The sequence below is a fragment of the Rhizopus delemar genome, genomic scaffold (assembly GCF_000149305.1).
Source record: "Rhizopus delemar RA 99-880 supercont3.15 genomic scaffold, whole genome shotgun sequence".
NCBI lineage: Eukaryota > Fungi > Mucoromycota > Mucoromycetes > Mucorales > Rhizopodaceae > Rhizopus > Rhizopus delemar.
This window is the reverse complement of record NW_027137841.1, coordinates 15,470-34,677: the sequence shown is the minus strand read 5'-3', so window position 1 is coordinate 34,677 and position 19,208 is coordinate 15,470. Positions and strand designations below refer to the sequence as shown.

At 33.7% G+C, this 19,208-nt stretch overlaps 7 protein-coding genes across 7 annotated transcripts; 6 read left to right on the top strand and 1 right to left on the bottom strand.

Annotated features, from left to right (window-relative positions):
• Nucleotides 1-415: 415 nt before the first annotated feature.
• Nucleotides 416-4,229, top strand: RO3G_14812 (uncharacterized protein; the record flags this gene model as incomplete). The annotated part of the gene is made up of 9 exons (XM_067669396.1): nt 416-1,007; nt 1,058-1,308; nt 1,477-1,872; nt 1,937-2,369; nt 2,565-2,729; nt 2,876-2,960; nt 3,018-3,138; nt 3,186-3,859; nt 3,908-4,229. The coding sequence occupies 9 exons, from the start codon at nt 416-418 to the stop codon at nt 4,227-4,229; spliced, it is 3,039 nt and encodes a 1,012-aa protein (XP_067525497.1).
• A 950-nt stretch (nt 4,230-5,179) lies between these two features.
• Nucleotides 5,180-6,423, top strand: RO3G_14811 (uncharacterized protein; the record flags this gene model as incomplete). The annotated part of the gene is made up of 2 exons (XM_067669395.1): nt 5,180-5,421; nt 5,463-6,423. 2 exons carry the CDS (start codon nt 5,180-5,182, stop codon nt 6,421-6,423), a joined length of 1,203 nt encoding a protein of 400 aa, XP_067525496.1.
• A 196-nt stretch (nt 6,424-6,619) lies between these two features.
• Nucleotides 6,620-10,713, top strand: RO3G_14810 (uncharacterized protein; the record flags this gene model as incomplete). The annotated part of the gene is made up of 13 exons (XM_067669394.1): nt 6,620-6,635; nt 6,758-6,846; nt 6,904-7,136; nt 7,207-7,287; nt 7,330-7,396; nt 7,446-7,751; nt 7,812-8,379; nt 8,426-8,631; nt 8,681-9,763; nt 9,810-10,010; nt 10,128-10,149; nt 10,209-10,474; nt 10,531-10,713. 13 exons carry the CDS (start codon nt 6,620-6,622, stop codon nt 10,711-10,713), a joined length of 3,321 nt encoding a protein of 1,106 aa, XP_067525495.1.
• A 620-nt stretch (nt 10,714-11,333) lies between these two features.
• RO3G_14809 (uncharacterized protein) lies at nt 11,334-12,266 on the top strand (the record flags this gene model as incomplete). Its single annotated transcript, XM_067669393.1, has 6 exons — nt 11,334-11,346; nt 11,382-11,503; nt 11,555-11,695; nt 11,742-11,915; nt 11,973-12,106; nt 12,152-12,266. The coding sequence occupies 6 exons, from the start codon at nt 11,334-11,336 to the stop codon at nt 12,264-12,266; spliced, it is 699 nt and encodes a 232-aa protein (XP_067525494.1).
• A 277-nt stretch (nt 12,267-12,543) lies between these two features.
• Nucleotides 12,544-12,792, bottom strand: RO3G_14808 (mitochondrial import inner membrane translocase subunit TIM9; the record flags this gene model as incomplete). Its single annotated transcript, XM_067669392.1, has 2 exons — nt 12,544-12,561; nt 12,613-12,792. The coding sequence occupies 2 exons, from the start codon at nt 12,790-12,792 to the stop codon at nt 12,544-12,546; spliced, it is 198 nt and encodes a 65-aa protein (XP_067525493.1).
• Nucleotides 12,793-13,622: 830 nt separating this feature from the next.
• On the top strand, nt 13,623-15,980 carry RO3G_14807 (glutamine-fructose-6-phosphate transaminase (isomerizing); the record flags this gene model as incomplete). Its single annotated transcript, XM_067669391.1, has 6 exons — nt 13,623-13,639; nt 13,695-13,792; nt 13,853-13,983; nt 14,042-14,474; nt 14,540-14,731; nt 14,788-15,980. 6 exons carry the CDS (start codon nt 13,623-13,625, stop codon nt 15,978-15,980), a joined length of 2,064 nt encoding a protein of 687 aa, XP_067525492.1.
• A 2,577-nt stretch (nt 15,981-18,557) lies between these two features.
• RO3G_14806 (uncharacterized protein) lies at nt 18,558-19,156 on the top strand (the record flags this gene model as incomplete). Its single annotated transcript, XM_067669390.1, has 3 exons — nt 18,558-18,582; nt 18,630-18,938; nt 19,104-19,156. The coding sequence occupies 3 exons, from the start codon at nt 18,558-18,560 to the stop codon at nt 19,154-19,156; spliced, it is 387 nt and encodes a 128-aa protein (XP_067525491.1).
• Nucleotides 19,157-19,208: the final 52 nt, after the last annotated feature.

Below are 19,208 nucleotides of genomic sequence, written 5' to 3'. Positions count from 1 at the left end.
TTGATAATTGGGGATTGCTATTTAAGAAGGGATAAATAGCAAAAAACAAAAACCATACACACCAAAATAATGTTGAACTCAACAATATAAATGCTTTTATAAAGTTCGGATTGGTTTTGTGATGCTGACAGGCTTAGAAATCTTGTTTGAAATTTCTGGTGAGCTTAGCAAAAAAGTCAAGATCAAAATAGCATCCGACCTACAGTGAGTGCTTTTGATCTTGTAATCGCTTTTCTTCAAGCAATGAAGAAAGGCGCTCGAATCATAAAATTAGTTTTGCATGAAAACAATAGGAGCAAATCTACAAACAAGTACACAAATTCATAATATAGAAGGTACCATATTGAGTTTTAAATTTTTAATTTCATTTCCAAACCATTTAAGGTTTCTTTTTATTCTTATTCTTATTCTTATTATGACCGACCTTTATGACTTACCCCTTTACCAACCTGATATTGAGTACGATATTGACTCGAGCGACGATGATGAGGAAGAAGAAGAGGTCAATGACAAGTTTGAAATGGCACAATATGATTTAGATGTTGTGGATGAAGCATTACTCAATCCTCACAATAAGGAATTTATGGACCATTTTGGATTCAAGATTCAAGTCAAAACAGACGACGAGGGTTCAAGTGATGAAGATACTTCTGATGAAGAACAAGAGTCAAACGAACATACACCTGAGAGTGTACCAGAGATGCCTGAGGATAACGCCAAGGATACTTCACTATACCCAGAAGAAGAAGAAGCAGTAATAGGTCAAGACAAGCCAATCAAGAGACCCACTTCAGTTGTATCCAATGTGGATATGTCTCGCCCGTCACAAACACTGGAACAAAGAAGAATCAGTCGTCAATCCATGGTTCAAAATCGATCTTCACTTGTCATCAAAAAGTTCTTTCACCACAACCATAAGTATGATTCAGAAAGACAAACTTTACTAAAGCAAGAAGCTCTTGATTTGCTTTCGACCTGTAAAGAGAAAGAAAAAGCAGTCGATTGGGGTAAGATGTACGCAAGATTTAGTTAATAAGATACTTATGTTGGATAATAGACTTTTGGATACTTGTCATATCCAATTTCGGTGATGTGATTGAAAACCAGCTGAATGAATTAAGAAATCACTTAGTAAAGGGAGGCATTCCATCCAGTATTCGAGGTCATGTATGGCAAATTATATGCAAATCTCGAGATCTTGATTTAATCGAATACAGTGAGCTATTGAAAAAAACAAGTCCTTTTGAAAAGCAAATTCAACGTGATTTGACAAGAACGTTTCCCAATCATCCTTATTTCATGAATGAGGTAGGAAGACAATGCCTTTTCCGCGTCGCTAAAGCCTATAGTTTATTTGATCAAGAAGTGGGATACTGTCAAGGGTTGGCTTTTGTCATTGGTTGTTTACTTATTCACGTAAAGTAATGTACACGCACAATTAGATAAATGTTTGTGATTATTCATCTGTCTGAGTAGCTGCCTGAAGTAGATGCCTTTTCTGTCTTGGTGAAGTTGATGGGCAAATATGACTTACGCGGCCATTTTACTCTCAAAATGGAGACATTACATCAACACTTGTATCAATTTGACAACCTCTTTCAACAGTCTCTACCAGTCATTCATCGACATATGGAACAAGAAGCTGTTTCCCCCTCCATGTATGCCTCGCAGTGGTTTATTAGTCTTTTTTCTCATCATTGTCCTATTGAATTCTCTTTTCGTATAATGGACTTGTTATTTATTGAAGGACCTCAAATATTGGTTCAAATTGCTCTTGCTCTAATTGTTCGAAATCAAGATCACATCTTGACACTCAAGTTTGATAATGCTCTCGTTGAATTCTTGACGGAACATATCTTTGATATATTTGAGGTAATTCAGGAGAATAACAATAGGGTATTGTATAACACTTATTTCTTATTTTATGTACGCATAGGAAGATACAGATGGATTTATTAAACAGGTCTATGATATTGAGCTTCCCATGAAATTCTTGGAACGCTTAGCCCAACAGTATACGGAACAAGTTCAGTTTGGAGATACGCGATCTACCTCAGGAGAAGAACAGCTTCGAAGAATCAATGGACAGCTCTCTGAACATATTCGTACCGTTGAAGGATCTCTTTCAACCCTCAGAATCGAAAACAAGGAACTCACAGACCAAATTATTAACAGCAAAATGGAAATTGCTCGTGTAACAGATGAAAAGGAACATATTCGTCACCAATTGGCTCAACTTAAGGCAGCCTATGAAAAACAAGTAGAAGAAAATCGTCAGTTGGCAGAACGAAATGTATATTTAGTAAATCAACTTACAGATACAGAATCCATTTTGATTCAAATGAAAGTTGATGTAGCAGAAAAGGAAGGTGAATTTGAATCTTTGAAAAGAGAATTAAAACAGGCTCAGAGATAATAAAAGTGACTTGTTATCTATTTCGCGTCTTCTTTTTTTTTTTATTATTTCCCTTTTTTTTTTTTTTTTTTTTTTTTTTTTTTTTTTTTTTTTTTTTTCGCGTTTAAAATGTTTAAAAATAAATCAAGAGGCATCAATCGTTTCTCAGCAGCAGCAGAAGCAGCAGTAAATGGACAGTCCGTTTATGTGGATAATGGAAGAGATTATAACCTTCAGTCTGATTATCCTTTTCGACTCAACTTTTATTTGAAACCTCCCCCTGCTGACATCACCATTGAAGAATTTGAAGAATTTGCACTTGACAGACTTCAAGGTAATCAACTATTGATTAATGAAACTGTACAGTAAATTAAAAGAATATTTCAAAGTATTAAGATGTATTGAAAACACTCTGATACGTGGAAAAGATTTGAAGACTGAACTTAACAAAACAATTGATGAATACTTGCCTTTAAAAAGCAATTCTTCAAGAGCAGATAGCCTTTATGAAGAAGAAGGAAGACCACATTAGTCATTTTGTATTAAGAATGGCTTATTGTAGAAGGTAAAAAAAAAAAAAAAAAAAAAAAAAAAAAAAAAAAAGCTAAATTTGTTTTATTAGCGAGGATTTAAGAGATTGGTTTGTGAGACAAGAGACAACTTTATTCAAGTTTAGATTTGAACAAGAACCAATGGAAGAGAAAAAGGCATTTTTACAAAAATTAAACTTGAATTGGAAAATGGTAAATTACATTTTGGGATAAACAGGAGAGACTCATGTATAGGATAGCTTAGTGAAGAAGAAAAGGAAAATATAAGAGAAGAACTAGAGATTTGCTGTCAAGCCTTATTGCGTTCTAAATCAGATAATCCAACACTTGCCATGATTGAACAATTTGTAAATATGGAAACCTTTTTTGAAGTTGATTTTGAGAAAGTGCCAAACTTGGTAGGCAATCGGCTGGTATATCTCAGACAAGGAAAGGCCTACGTACCTATGAGTGAACAAGTGAATATTGTGATGAATGAATATCAAGATTACCTATACAAATCATTAGAATCAACAGCTAAATTACTACCAAGAATAGAAGAAGATGATCGATTGAAACCCATCTTGTTGAATGTTGAGAAGCAATATGTTGGGAAGAGCTATAACAGTGCTGATGTGGATTATTCTGGTTCAGTCACTGCAAATGAAGTTGATACACTTGTGAAAAGACATGCACCCTTATGTATGCGTCATTTACATGATGGATTGCGAACAAATAAACATCTTCGACATGAAGGAAGATTACAGTACGGCCTCTTTTTAAAAGGAATTGGATTATCAGTTGAAGAAGCACTTGTCTTTTGGAGAAGGGCATTTTCAGATATTACGGATGATAAATTTCAAAAGAACTATGCATACAATGTTCGTTATAATTACGGTCTTGAAGGTAGGCGTGTCAATTATAATCCATACAGGTAATTGCTTGATAAATTGATTCTATTTAGTACTAATTGTATGTGTAGTTGTACAAAGATCATCAGTGGTACAGCACCAGGTACAGGAGAATATCACGGATGTCCCTTTAGACACGGATCAGATAAAAGCTTAGAAGCAAAACTATTTAAAGATCAGATCAGTCGATCTCACATTGATGAAATATTAGACCTTGTTCGCAGTAAACATTATCAATTGGCTTGTACAAGATATTTTGAAGCTACACATCTTGAAAATAAGGAAAAGATAGATCCTATTGAACATCCAAATCAATATTATGAACTTTCTAAAAAATTAGCTGAAAATAATAATAATAACAATCATTCTGAAGCGATGGAAATTGATGGTTGAATAGAGTTACTAAATAAAGTATCATGTTTTTTGCAACACTTTTTTTAAACTCGTTTTCAAAAAGACGCGGAAAAGATGTATTTGGTGACTGTGAGGATAGGCAAGAGTACACTAAAGCCAGCAATGATATCACAGGGAGGTCGCCATCACACACTTTATGCTTGTTTTGCCAACGTTATTATTATTCATTTACTGTTGAAGAAGGAATGAATGGTTACGAAATTAAGAAAATGAGGTGGCTTACTCAATGATTATAACCCAATCGAAATTTTTTAAAAGTAGAAGAAGGACATGCTAAAAGAGATGTAATAGACTGAAAAATATGGAAAGCTTCAAGTAAGCGATCAAATGTACCTGAGGTTTTATTGAAGTGGAAAGGACTGATTGTCTGATTGAACCAATGCCTAATAATATAAGCATGCAATTAAAAATATACATCTGTTGGCTATTAAATCCCTCATTATGATACTATCTTTAAGAATGATTAAATAATGCGATATATCATTTAACTCATTAAAATATGCTTTGTTCATTGGAATAAATAGATTCCTTCTATATCAAGCTTCTTTGGAAGTCTTAAAAATTCTTATATTTTGACAAGTATGGATAGCGTTTAATGTAAAAGCAGTCGATTGTGTCTTTTGATGACTGGAATCTATTTATTTAAAATAGCAAAGTCAATTAACACCTTTTATTTAAGCTATTTGTATTATACGATGCATATGTCTTTGATTATTTTGACATGTATTGCTTGCTGACAAACATTGCTTTATTGAACATGACAAAATTATTTAATTACAGTTATCCAATGTTTTCATTTAGTGTAGGTTCATGAAATAAACTCAGCTATCCAATCGCACCAAACAATTTGAGCAATTAAAATAAAAATAATCTGTGTTTTGTTGTCTCTCTTTTTTTTTTTCTTCTTCTTTCTTTTGCTGATAACAAATATGCTTAAAAAGAAACATGCGATGGATGATGATATAACACCTAATGTGACAATAGAAGGGAATGTGGACTATTTATCTTATAATTTTGATGAAATGGATCTCGCAGCTTCATGGCGTGTGTTGACAAAACAAAAGTTGAATATTATTAATGGTATTCGACTTGAGAATGCCTCATGGCGTACTTGGGGAAAGCAAAGAAACAATTTAAAAACTGTCAGTCCAGAGACACTTAACTGGTATTTGTAATGATGATTATAGTACTATTAATAATTTTGTTATTTAGGTTAAAAGATAGTGATGTAACATGGCTTTATGGTCCACTACATACAGTCATCAAGGGAGGAAAAGATCCATTTTTAAAAAAGGAAATTAGACCATCTCCTTCACCCATACAACAATCACAACCACAAAAACCATTAAAATCCGCATTAAAGAAAGTAACCATGTCTGATTTATTAAAGAGATCAGCTTCTGAATTACAAATACATAATAACAATAACAAGAATGATGAAGAAGTTCAAAATGATAGTAATTTATCAAGTAGCTTATCTATCTCAAAAGTCAATCAACAAGTCGGTGCATTTTCTCCTTCCGTTATCGCTAATCATCGTCAACCAAAACTCAGATTTAATCAATACGTAGAACAATGCGTTGCGTTAGGAAATAATAAAAAGAAGAATAAATATGATGAAGAAGATGATAATATCACTACAGATTATGAACCAGAAGAAGAAGAAGAAGAAGAAGAATATGAGTCAGAAGCAGAAGATGGTATTATAATGCGTCCTAGACCACAAAAGATTCGTTCTTCTATTCGAAAAATTGAACCCACTTTATTAAAGACGAGTTCAAGATCAGAACAAGAGTATTCGGATGATTCAGATGATGACTATCCACCTAATTTCATTAAACGTAAATCATCTACCAATTGGGACGCAGAAAGTGCTCAATCAGATGCACTTGTTCAGCATATTATTGAAGTATCCAAAAATAAACCAACAAATAATAATCATGTTCAGTGGAATACGGATGATGACGATGATCAGGGTGTACCAAGTAAATCAGACTATGATTATGAATTTGATGATGATGATTGGGATACACACTCTGAACATGTTATAGATGACACACCTTATCATTGGGATGATGGCAATCATAGCACTAATGGTTCAATACTAAATAATCTAGTTCGTTGGGCTTCTAATCATCTATGGTCTTCTTCAGATAACGATGAAAACAAATAATTAACAAAACTATAGACTTTATTGCATTTCTTTCTTTTTTTTTTTACATTCATCTTTCTTTTGTTTTTCAATCCACCAAATTAGGCAATTGTCTTATTCTCTCTCTCTCTTTCTCTCTTTTTTTTTTAACTCTCTTTTTCTCTCTTTTGCTCTTATATTAAAATGATTCTTTTCAATCTCTTTCTTTCTCACAATCATGTCTTTTTTTAAAAGTAAAAAGAATAACAATAGCAATAATAATAGTAATAAGAATCATCAACAAATTGATACAAAATTAACATCAGAATGTAAATATAATTTTATTTTATTAGCAGATAGCTCACACTTTATTTAGCATCTCTTTCTTCACCTATCTCACCATTAACTAGTCTAAAAGACAAACCGACTAATGAAGAAATTGATCGATTGTTTGAACAAGCAGCTGTAAGCAAAATAATAATAATAATATGTATATAAATCTACAACTAAACCAATCAATAGACACGCTTAAACTTAAATACAAAAGATGCCAGCGTTAGAAGCTTGCCTTTTGATAAAAAGTGGTTTATACTCTGTCATGAAAATGCATTGACATCTATCCATACAACAGATATCATGAACGAATTGACTCCTTTGTATTATATTCATGCAATCACTAAACGTGAATCAAAATGGGAAGTACGTTGTAAGCTTGTGTCTGATTTATCTGTTCGATTAAGGACTATGCCTATAAGGTAATAATAATAATAATAATTAATCAATGCTTTATTCCATATTCCAGTGCTAATAATTCTTCTAATCTAGATGGGCTCAAGAATTTATTGAAAAAAATGGTATAAGAACTTTATGTGAAGAACTATCTGCTATCAACAGAATCAACGCAAGGTAAACGATACTTTATGAAAGCTAAAGTTAATATTCTGTTAGAAATCAAAAAGAATGTCAACTTGAATTTGAAATCATAAAATGTCTAAGACAATTATTCAGTAATTATGTAGGTTGATCGAACCGCATTTATTTTATATTCTAATCGATAATCATAGTATGGAATACAACAAGTCATAAGTGATCCATATTATATCATTCAACTCACTCAGTCCATCTTGTCACCTTCAATATCAACCCAAAGACTCGTCTGTGACGCACTTACTTTTATGTGCTATTTTGAACAACCCAAGGGTCATTCTATTGTGATGCAAGGCATGGAAAATATCAAGGAACACAAAAGTGACTATGGTCCATTTGATTCATGGCTCAAGTCACTTTATTCAATATTGGATAAAAAGGACGATCTATTATTTACTCCATCACAGGAAATCACTGCTGATATCTCCATTACTGAACACGCTGTAAGTTGATGACTAGGTGCATTCATTCTGATTATAAACACTTTTTTTATTTTTGGGTAGTTGGCAAATCTGTTGCTTATCAATGCAATTGTGGATCCTGACACAGTTCAAGATAGAGAAACAAGAATCATATTACGCAACCAACTCTATCAGGGAGGGTTGGATGGTGTCTTGGCCAAATTCAAACTATTCAAGAACGAACTCATGAATTTGAAACTAGAAGAATTCAAGGAACTCGAGGATAGCGATCAAATTGCTCACATGGTAATCGGCGGTACCTCAGATCCCTCAGAGACACTTGATAAAATTATACGGTCCATCAATGGAACAAAAGCCTATGATTATTTACAAAAGTTACTTCAAAATTTACTCTTGATTCAATCTGATTCTTCAGAAACAAGAAATCGATATTATCAGCTCATTGAACACTTTATATCGCAGGTCACAATGGATAGAAATAATGAGTTCAGTTTGAATTATGGAGTGACAGTGAAAGATTTGATTGCGAAATTTGTAGATGAGGATGAACTAGAGGCTGCTTTACAAGAAATGGATGAGCTAAGAGAGATTACTGCAAAGGCATTGGAGAGAGAGGCTGCTCTTAAACTTCAAATTGATCTAAAAGCAGGTAAACCGCATATTTCATAATATATTCTATATTGACAATCTAATAGATGGACTTGTCGGTCAATTGAGACTTAAAAATGAAGCCTTGGAACGCAGTTTACGAATTGCTAATCAGACAAATGCGGTACTTCAACAAAGACTAGATGATATTGAGTTGGATCATAAAAGAACGTTGGAATCTATGGATAGTCAAATACAGCGGTTGTATGAAACAGTCAACATCCTAGTTCAAAGAAATCAGTACACACAACCAGTAAGCAAAAGTTATCATTTATAACTATCTTTTCTTATATTATTCGTAGAGTGAGCCTTTTGATGTGATCAAATCAAAAATTGACAAGAAAATAGATAAGCCAAAACATAAAATACCTAGAAAACAACTTTCAAAGTATACAAAGCCAGTCGGTACAACCAAAGATTTACCCAACCATCTGCCTACTCCATCCCCTTCTCCTGATCATTTAACTAAGCAACCCATTTCTGATTCTGCTGTCGATCTGAAGCTTTCATTAAAGGATGCTGTACCACCAACTGTCATGGACCATTCTGCGGCACCTTTGGCCAGTCCAGAAATCATAACCGCTCCATCTTCACCTCCACCTCCACCTCCACCACCGCCACCTGTACTTCCATCTTCTTTATGTGGATCACCACCTCCGCCTCCACCTCCACCTCCACCTCCACCATTACCCTCACTTTCACCTTCTTCAACAGCAGGACCACCCCCTCCTCCACCTCCTCCTCCCGTATCCACTTGCTCACCTTCTGGGCCACCTGCTCCACCCCCTCCTCCATTATCTGCAGGATCTCCTACTTCCCCTCCATCTTCTAACCAATCCAGGCAAAAATTAAAATTCGTCGAATGGGAAAAGATTCATCGAAGACAACTTGGTGAAACTATCTGGGAACACCTCGAAGACGATAAAGAAGATGAAGAATTGTTTAACCAGCAATCTATTGTGTCCAAACTTGTGAATGCTGAAGTATTTACAGAGATTGAAAAGAGCTTTGTCCAAAAGCCAGTCATGAAGACGAAGACGAGAAAAGTAGCAGACGTGATTGAGTTATTGGACCCTAAAAAAGCACATAATATGAGTATCTTTTTGACAGGATTACCTAAAGGATTTGAAATCCATCAAATTGCTAATTATGTGATGGAGATGTCACCCTTGATTGAAACAGAGCATGTCTTGGAGAATTTACTGAAATTTGCACCAGGGCAGGAGGAAGTGGCAAGCTTGAAGGCTTATTCGGGAGACAAGTCAAAATTGTCTAAACCAGATCAGCTAGTATGGGAAATGATTCAAATTGAACAATTTAAGGAAAGGGTAGGATGCTTATTATACAAAACTTTATTTTGGGATACGATTGAGTCCATTGAGAAGGTAACGAAGAGCACTATAAAGAAAAATAATTAATAGTGATGAATAGGCATTGAATATTGTATTGAAAGCATCTGATAATTTATTAAATGCAAAAAAGTTCAAAAAGTTATTACAGATGATTTTAGTCTTGGGTAACTTTATGAATGGAAATACGAGTCGAGGAGGTGCTTTTGGAATAAAGATCACAAGCATTAATAAGGCAAGTTTCCTAGTTGAATACGATTTACTTGATATTCATACTACGTATGTATAGCTTGTGGATACGAAGAGTACAAATAATAGCTCAAATACTTTATTACATTTCATAATTGAAACAATCGAAAAGAGTTTTCCAAAACTTGTTGGGTTTCTAAATGAATTAAAGGACTGTGAAGAAGCCAGTAAAGGTAAGAGTTGATTGAATAGAAATAAGCGTTCAATTCATAATGATAATAATCTATTCTAGTAAACAAGACGGAAGTCATGGCTGATTTTAATAGTATCAAGCATGGTCTAAAACAATTTGATGTGTTGATGAGTGACGATGCATTTACACAAGCAATAAAACAATTTCAAAAGGAAGCAGAAAATAAACTAAATCAAGTGGAAACATTACAGATCAAGACAGAAGAATCATATCAAAAGGTAGTTTGCTTTTATGGTGAAAATGTAAAGGGAATTCAACCAGATGAATTCTTTAAAATATTTTATACATTTACATCAAGTTGGCAAGTACGTTGTATTCACAATCATTCGTATGAACAGAATACTAATAATATGTCTAATAGAAATGTACAAGTGATCTAAGACTAGCTAAACAAACAAAAGAACGTATTGAAGCACAAAAGAAACTGGAATCAGAAAGAAGAAATCAGAATAGGTTAAATAACAAGGGAGGAAAAGGCATTGATATGAGTGATTGTAAGGTTATGAGTTATATCGTATTACATGATACTAATTATGGTTATTAGATACAATCAATACACAACATGACATTGGTATTGAAACTTTATACGCAAAATTATTAATGAGTCCAAGAAGAGAATATAAAACAAGACAAAAAAGGCCACAACAATTAAATCCAATCAAATCAAGTGAATTAAACCCTTTGGAATTATTAGAGTCAATTTACCTTTAATTTTTTTTTTCTCCAACTTTTTTTTTCTCTAAAAAATATGAAATACGATATTTCCACATACGCAGTGATATCCACTGTGAGTTTTATAGTTTCACTTGTTATTACTTCAAGGTCATTTTTATCTTCTGATATTTGGACAACTTGTTATTCAAGCGATCTAGTATCAAGAGCTAATTCAACAATAACTTGTAATAAAAGTTATCTTATGGCTTATTTTAGCCATGTGGAATCCAGAAAGATTAGTTTACTTGTAATCACTTTTTAAATATGTGCTTAGTCAATTGCTAATTAACAATATAGGCCCATGTGAATATGAGTATTTGTGCTTCTCTATTAATTGGAAGAGGTATTATAAAATGTGTATTTGGTGAATTGTGGCCAATGGAAAGTCAGGTATATAAACAAAAGCACATAAATACACACATAAAATATATATATAACAAAGCTAATCATATGAGTAGCATATGTATGATCGAATGCTGAACTTTTTATTATTTAAAGTAATATTTATTGGAGCAGTAATGGATCCTGTTTGGAGACATATCCTTAGACTATCGATGTGGATTGGTGTATTAGGATTCATGCGAATTTTTAGTTTATTAAGCCGAGACCGATTAGATAATGTAAGCAATTATGAGTTTAGCAATTTAACTAATAATAACAATAATCTGTAGCTTACTACAATCACATTTGTATCAATACATAAATATTACAAGATTATATTGTTATTATCAACCATCTTGTTCAGTAATATCATTTGGTATCTTGGTTCATTTTATTTATTTCCAACCTCACTTGCCTTTCTTACACTAGAAGTAAGTTTTGTTTTGTTCTATTAAGATGACTTATACTTTGTAATAGTTTCTACCTGTTGTATTAGATACAATACAAGTATTAATTAAATATATCACACATCTATTGGATCAATGGGTTGAAAATAGATTTGAAAGTAAAAGATGGATTAACTACTATATTGAATTAAGTGCAGATGTATTAATACTTGGTTGTACTTTATTACAATATTTGCAACTTATGGTAAGTAATATATGCCTATTTAAAACATAGTGTCATCATAATCATAATTATCGTTAGTGGATGCATGGTATATCTTTTGGTTTAGTTGATATTGTCTTGTTTTTAAATGTCAGAAGTGTCTTGAAAAATCTACACAACAAAATTATTATTTATAGAGAAAGATGGAAAGCCATGGTTTATGTTCGACAAAGGTAAATATGATATTTGTATTCATTTTAACTTAAATGTTCTATTAGATATGTGGATGCTTCACCTGAAGAATTATCAAAATTAAATGATGATTGTGCTATATGCCGTGAGAAGATGAAGACTGCGAAAAAGTTGGCTTGTGGACATTTGTTTCATCTGTAATAATAACTAAATATGTATTCTCATTTTATTTTACTCATTATCTATAGTCACTGTTTACATTCATGGATTCAACATCATGTTTCTAAACCTACTTGCCCAACCTGTCGAAGACCTCTATCCACGTAATATATACCACACACTCACACATCAACAAATAGATTCCCCCATATTTCTCTTTCACACAAATCGACTCTTATATAAAAAATATACCCTTTCTAAAAAAACACACACATACAGAATATTTTCAACGGTTTATGTAATCTATTCGTTTTCTTTTTTATTGTCCAGGAGCCAACTATGGAAAAAAGTCAATATATAAAGTCTTGTCATATTTTATTATGCTTACAGATTGACTAAGTTCAGCGAAACGAGCACCCACTCTTTCAGAATGCTTCAAGAATTTATCGGCACATTTGTTAACGCAACTTTCTTCTTTTCCATTTAAAGACTTTGTAGTAAAATCATTTGTACAATCGTCAAAACAACGTTGAACCAAATTGCTGTAAAGTTTCATGAAATCACGCATCTAAATAGTATAAGCCTTTTGGCATTATAAGTATCTTATTTCTCAAAATTAAACCTGTTTGTGTTCAATCATAGCAGCAATTTGTGCTTGTTCAGCTTGGTTAAATCGAGAGAAATCCATTATTGATCAAAAGGTTTGGAGAAAAATGCAATGTTATCAAGCACAAAGGAAAAAAAAAAAAATAAGCAAAAAAAAAAATAATCAGCAATAGCTAGGCCAATCATCAATAGACATAGTGACTGCTCTCTTTCAGTGGGTTTGACCTTGTTAGCCATCAAGATACTCATGTAATAGTTTATTTGTGTATCCTTATACTTTAACTGTGATTGTATATGTAAAATATACATTGCATATAAAATACACGTGCAGAATAATAGAAAAATATTGAATAATTCTTGATTCTAGTTTTTTTCTATTTTCGGGTTATGTCCACACATACACACGCATCCTGATCTCCGCTCATTCACGTTTTTTATAAAAATATGTAGAGAAACACATGTATTTAAGCTTTTTGTCAACTTGTCAAAAAAGTCAAAAATAAATCAAAAATTGCCTTCTAGTATTCTATATTACATATTCTTTCCTGCTCCTTTTTATTTAATTCTATTTTTTTTTTATAGAAAATAAATGTGTGCTTATTGGTCAGTTATTTTTAGGTTCGTTTAAAATAGCTTAAAAAAAATATGTGTATTTAATCCGCGGAACACAAATAAAGAAAAATGAAAACAAACCGCGGAATTTATTGTTAGTATGAATATAAATAGGAGTAAAAAAAAACGAAATCAACTACTCTTCTCCTTTTTTTAACACTCTTTTTCTCATCTTAAACTATGTGTGGAATCTTTGGGTAAAAAACTGCTCAATTATGAATGTAGATGGATCATTAACACACTTATAATCAGTTACTGTAATTTTCTTTGTGAACGCTCTCGTCGTGAAGTCACTGATACTCTTTTGAACGGTCTTTCTCGTTTAGAATACAGAGGTTATGATTCTGCTGGTAAATATCAAAAACGCGTGTGCATGTATGTTTGTGCGTGTATCTTATGTATATTATTAGGTTTCGCTATTGATGGTGATAATGAAGATGCTGTTATCATTAAACAAGTCGGTAAAGTTGCTGCCTTGAGAAAATTGGTTGATGAGCAACCTCTTGACTTTGAAAAACCTTTCATTAGTCATTGTGGCATGGTAATGATTCATCTGTGCCTGATAAAACGAAAAAAAAAACTAACTATCAAACCTATAGGCTCATACCCGTTGGGCTACTCACGGTCAACCTTCTCAAATCAATTCTCATCCTCAACGTTCTGATGTTGATAATGAATTCACTATCGTACACAATGGTATCATTACCAACTACAAGGAAATCAAGCTTCTTTTAGAGAAGAAGGGTTACGTCTTTGAAAGTGACACCGATACTGAATGTGTTGCCAAATTGACTAAATACGTTTATGATTCTCACAACAAGGACTTGACTTTGACTGACTTGGTGAAGGCTGTTGTTAAAGAATTAGAAGGTTCTTATGCTTTTATCTTCAAAAGCAAGTACTTTCCCAATGAAGTCGTTGCTACCCGTCGTGGTTCCCCACTCTTGATTGGTGTCAAGACTGCCAAGAAGCTCAAGGTTGACTTTGTTGATGTTGAATTTGGTAACAGTTCTAATGCAAAGGATGCTAGCTGTAAGTTATTTTTGTGTGTGCGTGCGTATGTGTTTGAAAATTAATTAATTTATTTTTATTTACAGTCCCCGCTGTCGAAGGTCAAGATATGTCCCGCCCTGCCTTGAACCGTTCTCAATCCAGAGCCTTCTTGAGTGAAGATGGTTTACCTCAACCAATTGAATACTTTTTGGCCTCTGATGCCTCTGCTATTGTTGAACACACCAAGCGTGTCTTGTATTTGGAAGATGATGATATTGCTCACATCGCTGATGGTGGTAAGTTTATCATAGACGGGGAAGAAAAAGAGTTTTATTAATAACTTTTTTAATAGAACTTCACATTCATCGTGTTCGTCGTTCAAAGGAAGACAATACACCCGCCACTCGTTCCATTCAAACTTTAGAAATTGAATTAGCCGAAATCATGAAGGGATCCTTTGACCACTTTATGCAAAAGGAAATTTACGAACAACCCGAATCTGTCGTAAACACCATGCGTGGTCGTGTCAACTTTGAAAATCATGAAGTCACCTTGGGTGGTCTTCGTGGATTTACTCACGTCATCCGTCGTGCTCGTCGTATCATGTTCATTGCCTGTGGTACTTCTTATCACTCTTGTTTGGCTACTCGTAACATCTTTGAAGAACTTTGTGAAATTGGTACCCAAGCTGAATTGGCCTCTGATTTCTTGGATCGTGCCTCACCCATCTTCCGTGATGATGTCTGCGTGTTTGTCTCCCAATCTGGTGAAACTGCTGATACCATCTTGGCCATGCGTTACTGTTTAGAACGTGGTGCTCTCTGTGTTGGTATCACGAACACGGTTGGTTCTTCCATCTCTCGTGAGACTCATTGTGGTGTCCACATCAATGCCGGTCCCGAAATTGGTGTTGCCTCTACCAAGGCCTATACCTCTCAATACATTGCCTTGGTCATGATGGCCCTTCAACTTTCTGCTGATCGTACCTCTACACAAAAGAGACGTGAAGAAATCATCGATGGCCTTTACCGTTTGCCTGGTCACATCAAGGAAGTCTTAGCTATCGATAACAAGCTTCAACAACTCGCTGTAGATGACTTGTGTCAAGAGAAGAGTTTGTTGATCTTGGGTCGTGGTTATCAAAACGCTACTTGTCTTGAAGGTGCTTTGAAGATTAAGGAAATCTCATACATTCACAGTGAAGGTATCTTCTCTGGTGAACTTAAGCATGGTCCCTTGGCTTTGATTGATGAACACATGCCTGTGATCTTGTTGATGACTCAAGATAGTCTTTATCCCAAGGTTCAATCTGCCCTTCAACAAGTTACTGCTCGTAAGGGTTCTCCCATCATTATTTGTAACACTGGTGATCAAAACTTGGTCAACTCTTCTTACAAGACCATTGAAGTTCCTAAGACTGCTGATTGTTTACAAGGATTGCTCAACATTATTCCTCTTCAATTGCTTTCTTACCACCTTGCTATCTTGAAGGGTGTTGATGTTGATTTCCCTAGAAACCTTGCCAAGTCCGTTACTGTCGAGTAAAAATAAGCATTCACATTTTATTAATTCACATTTCGCACCTCCTACCATTCATCCATGAAAAAAAAAAAAAAAGAATCATTTGCTTCATTTTTTTTTTTTGTTACAATTTGTGTATATTCCCTTTATAATAAAACACTTACAATTTAAAGGTCATTAATAGACAATTTTTTTACTTATTTGCTTGCAAATACCATTAATGAAAGGTTTGAAAGTGTTTAATGACAACCATTTTACGTAAGTCATTGTTTTTAAAAGATATGGTGCTTTGATTACTGGAAATGGACAATCGTAGTTCACTATGATTAAGAAAAAATTTTCTTCTTTTAGCTTCTCTAATTATCCAAATCTAGCATGTTTTCAATATATGTGCACAATGTAGTGCTTATGAAAAAAAAAGGGGGGCACAGAGTGGATAAACAAACAATAAACGTTTCCTTTTTCTCTTTCACTTTTTTATATTCATATTCATTAAGCTTTTAGTACATGCTGTTACTATTGTAAACTTCATACTTTTTGATATGTATAGAACCCTCCTTGTCCTTTTCGTTCTAATATTGTATTTATTAAACAAAAAACTGTACAGAATTGAAATTCAGATACTAATAAAAGCTTTGTAATAATTGATAAGCGTCTTGGCTTCTTTTCATATCTCTGCTACAATTCCTTGTGATAAGTCTTTCTTGTACCATCTTGGCCATATTACGCAATAATATGGAAGCATTATCAAAATTACATCTTTGATACTGAGTCTTAGTTCTTATGTACTACTATGCATTTGTTTCGTCAGAAATATTGCTTGTTTTTATTGCATATTGTTAGTGCAATTTCATTTAATAGTCTATACTCAAAAAAAAAGACGCCTTGAAATCATGTATTTACCATTTATCAAAAAAAAAATGCAGGCACCTTTAGCAATCAAAGTCACTTTAATTTTGCACGTAATCTCACACTGGTAGGAGCTAAGTCGTATTTTCAGTTAAATACTTAAAAGTCGTGCGAGATTACTCAAGATCTCCATGTCATATAATTTAAAGCTATCTCTACATAACACTATGTGCTCTATAGTCATCAGTACTCATAAACAACTTTAGTAATTTACAGTGCAACTTCGGTTCCTCAATTATTAATTTTATAAAATAAGACGTAGTTTGTATGTAATGGGCTCTCCTGTTTTCACTCAACAAAGAGGTTCAAGAGGCTGATTGCTTATCAAGTTTCCCTTTTTTTACTTTATTTTTCAACTTTAATCGATCACAAGCTATGTCTACATCTCAAAATACGCAACAATCACGCCGGAAGACTTCTTACCTAGCATTATTTTTAATAAATTTCCTAATCTTTTAAAGGAATATAAAGCAATCATCGATTCAAATCCTTTTGATGAAGACTTAGTTATTAACAACCAAACAATCGAACATGCTATTGAAAAGCTAAAAGAGTTGCTGATTCATTCATTTATAGTAACACAAGAAAGCAACTGGGTATTCAACACTCAGATTGAAATATACTATAAAGATAAAGCTGTGGACGATGTAGCGATCATTAGTAAACTAGACAATTATCCAGACAAGCTAGTGGTCAATATGGAACGCTTTCAAGAGGATAGAGGATCATGGTATGGATTGCGTTTTACTTTCAAAAAATTCGAGATCATTGCTACTGGTGGTCTTAGCAATACTATGTACAGCAGCAAGATAAACGCGTTTCTAGGTATCGCTGCATCTTCTGTTATAGCTCTTGACACAAAGTTTATTCTTTTTTCGCCAGTTTACGCAGCCGAAACGATATCATACTCAAGAATGCTGTGAAATTACCAAAAGAAAGCTAGCTTAAATCCTTGGTGCATTAAATCTTTGGTTTTCAACAACATGGGATTTAGCACTCCTCTATCTCTCCAATTTTACGAAAGTGAACTTCTCGGATATATATCAGTCTGTTCTAGACTTTTGTACTGGACGACGCATACAACTCTCTCGAAAAATGAAGTCAATGCTTTAATAAATATGATGAGTAAGACGAAGCATTGGAAGGATCTGGGGTTTGAACAAGATGTAGGTAGTGAATAAGTTTTAGAAAAAGTAAAGAAAATCAAGCAAATGAGGAAGCCTAGAGAAAGAAAGCCAACAGAGCCTAAACAGCTGCTAATAGAGCTGCTCCTTGCTTACAGTGAAGGTCAGTGTATAGATGATAATTCTTTGCTCATCTTGTATAATGGACTTTTATATCCAAAGGTTAAAATTTTAAATAAGAATAAAGTCAAAATGATTGAAAAAGCTTATTTAACTGTCACTATTGTGGAATAGGCGTGTTATGTCTCTCGATTAATAGAACTAACAAATAAGTCAAGCAATCAATGAGTCTCTTGAACCTCTTTATTGAGTAAAGATGAGAGTGAGAGTCCATTCGATGCAAACTTCGTCTCAGAATACAATGATACCAAATAAATTTTCGATCGAAGAAATTTATTGAGGAAAAGTTTATGCTCATAACAAAATAAAGTTTCCCTTTCCTCATCCATCAACACATTAAAAAAACACGTCAGCTCAAAACTCCAAAGATTGCACCCGACCTTTAGCTATGTCTGAAAATGAAACAAAAGAAAGTAAAGCATGGGGTTTTATTTTCTTAGAACACATCATACGATTAGAGACACAGCAGAACATGTTGGCTTGAACAAATTCACTGTGCAAGATACAAAATCTAAGATTGATAATTATGACAGCCCTTTACCTCACAAGCAAACAGATCGTCCATTGAAAATAAATGAAAGAACTGAAAGACACTTGAAGAGGATAATCAGAGAGGTTCCTTTTGCCTTTTATAAAGAAATAAATACGGAATTAGCAAAACTGGATGTTTTTGTTTGTACAGACACTCTTCGATTGTATGTCGATCAACTTGACTTCAAATCGTACAGAGTAGCTTACAAGCATAGATTGACTGCAAGACGCCGCAAAAGTAAGCTTCGATGGGCGAAGGAACATCTCAATTAGACCGAAGATCAATGGAGAAATGTTGTTTCGTTTGATGAATCGCATTTTTCTGTAGAAGGCAGTAAACGCGGAAAAAGAGTGCTCAGGAAGGGAGGAGAGCGTTATGATGAAAGAAATATGATATCTACAGTAACGTGGGGTGGTGGTGGTGCTATGGTTTGGGAGGAGATTCCGGACCTTTAGAAATTATTGACACTGGTTCTGTAGATCAAGGAACATACGTCAATATTCTGGC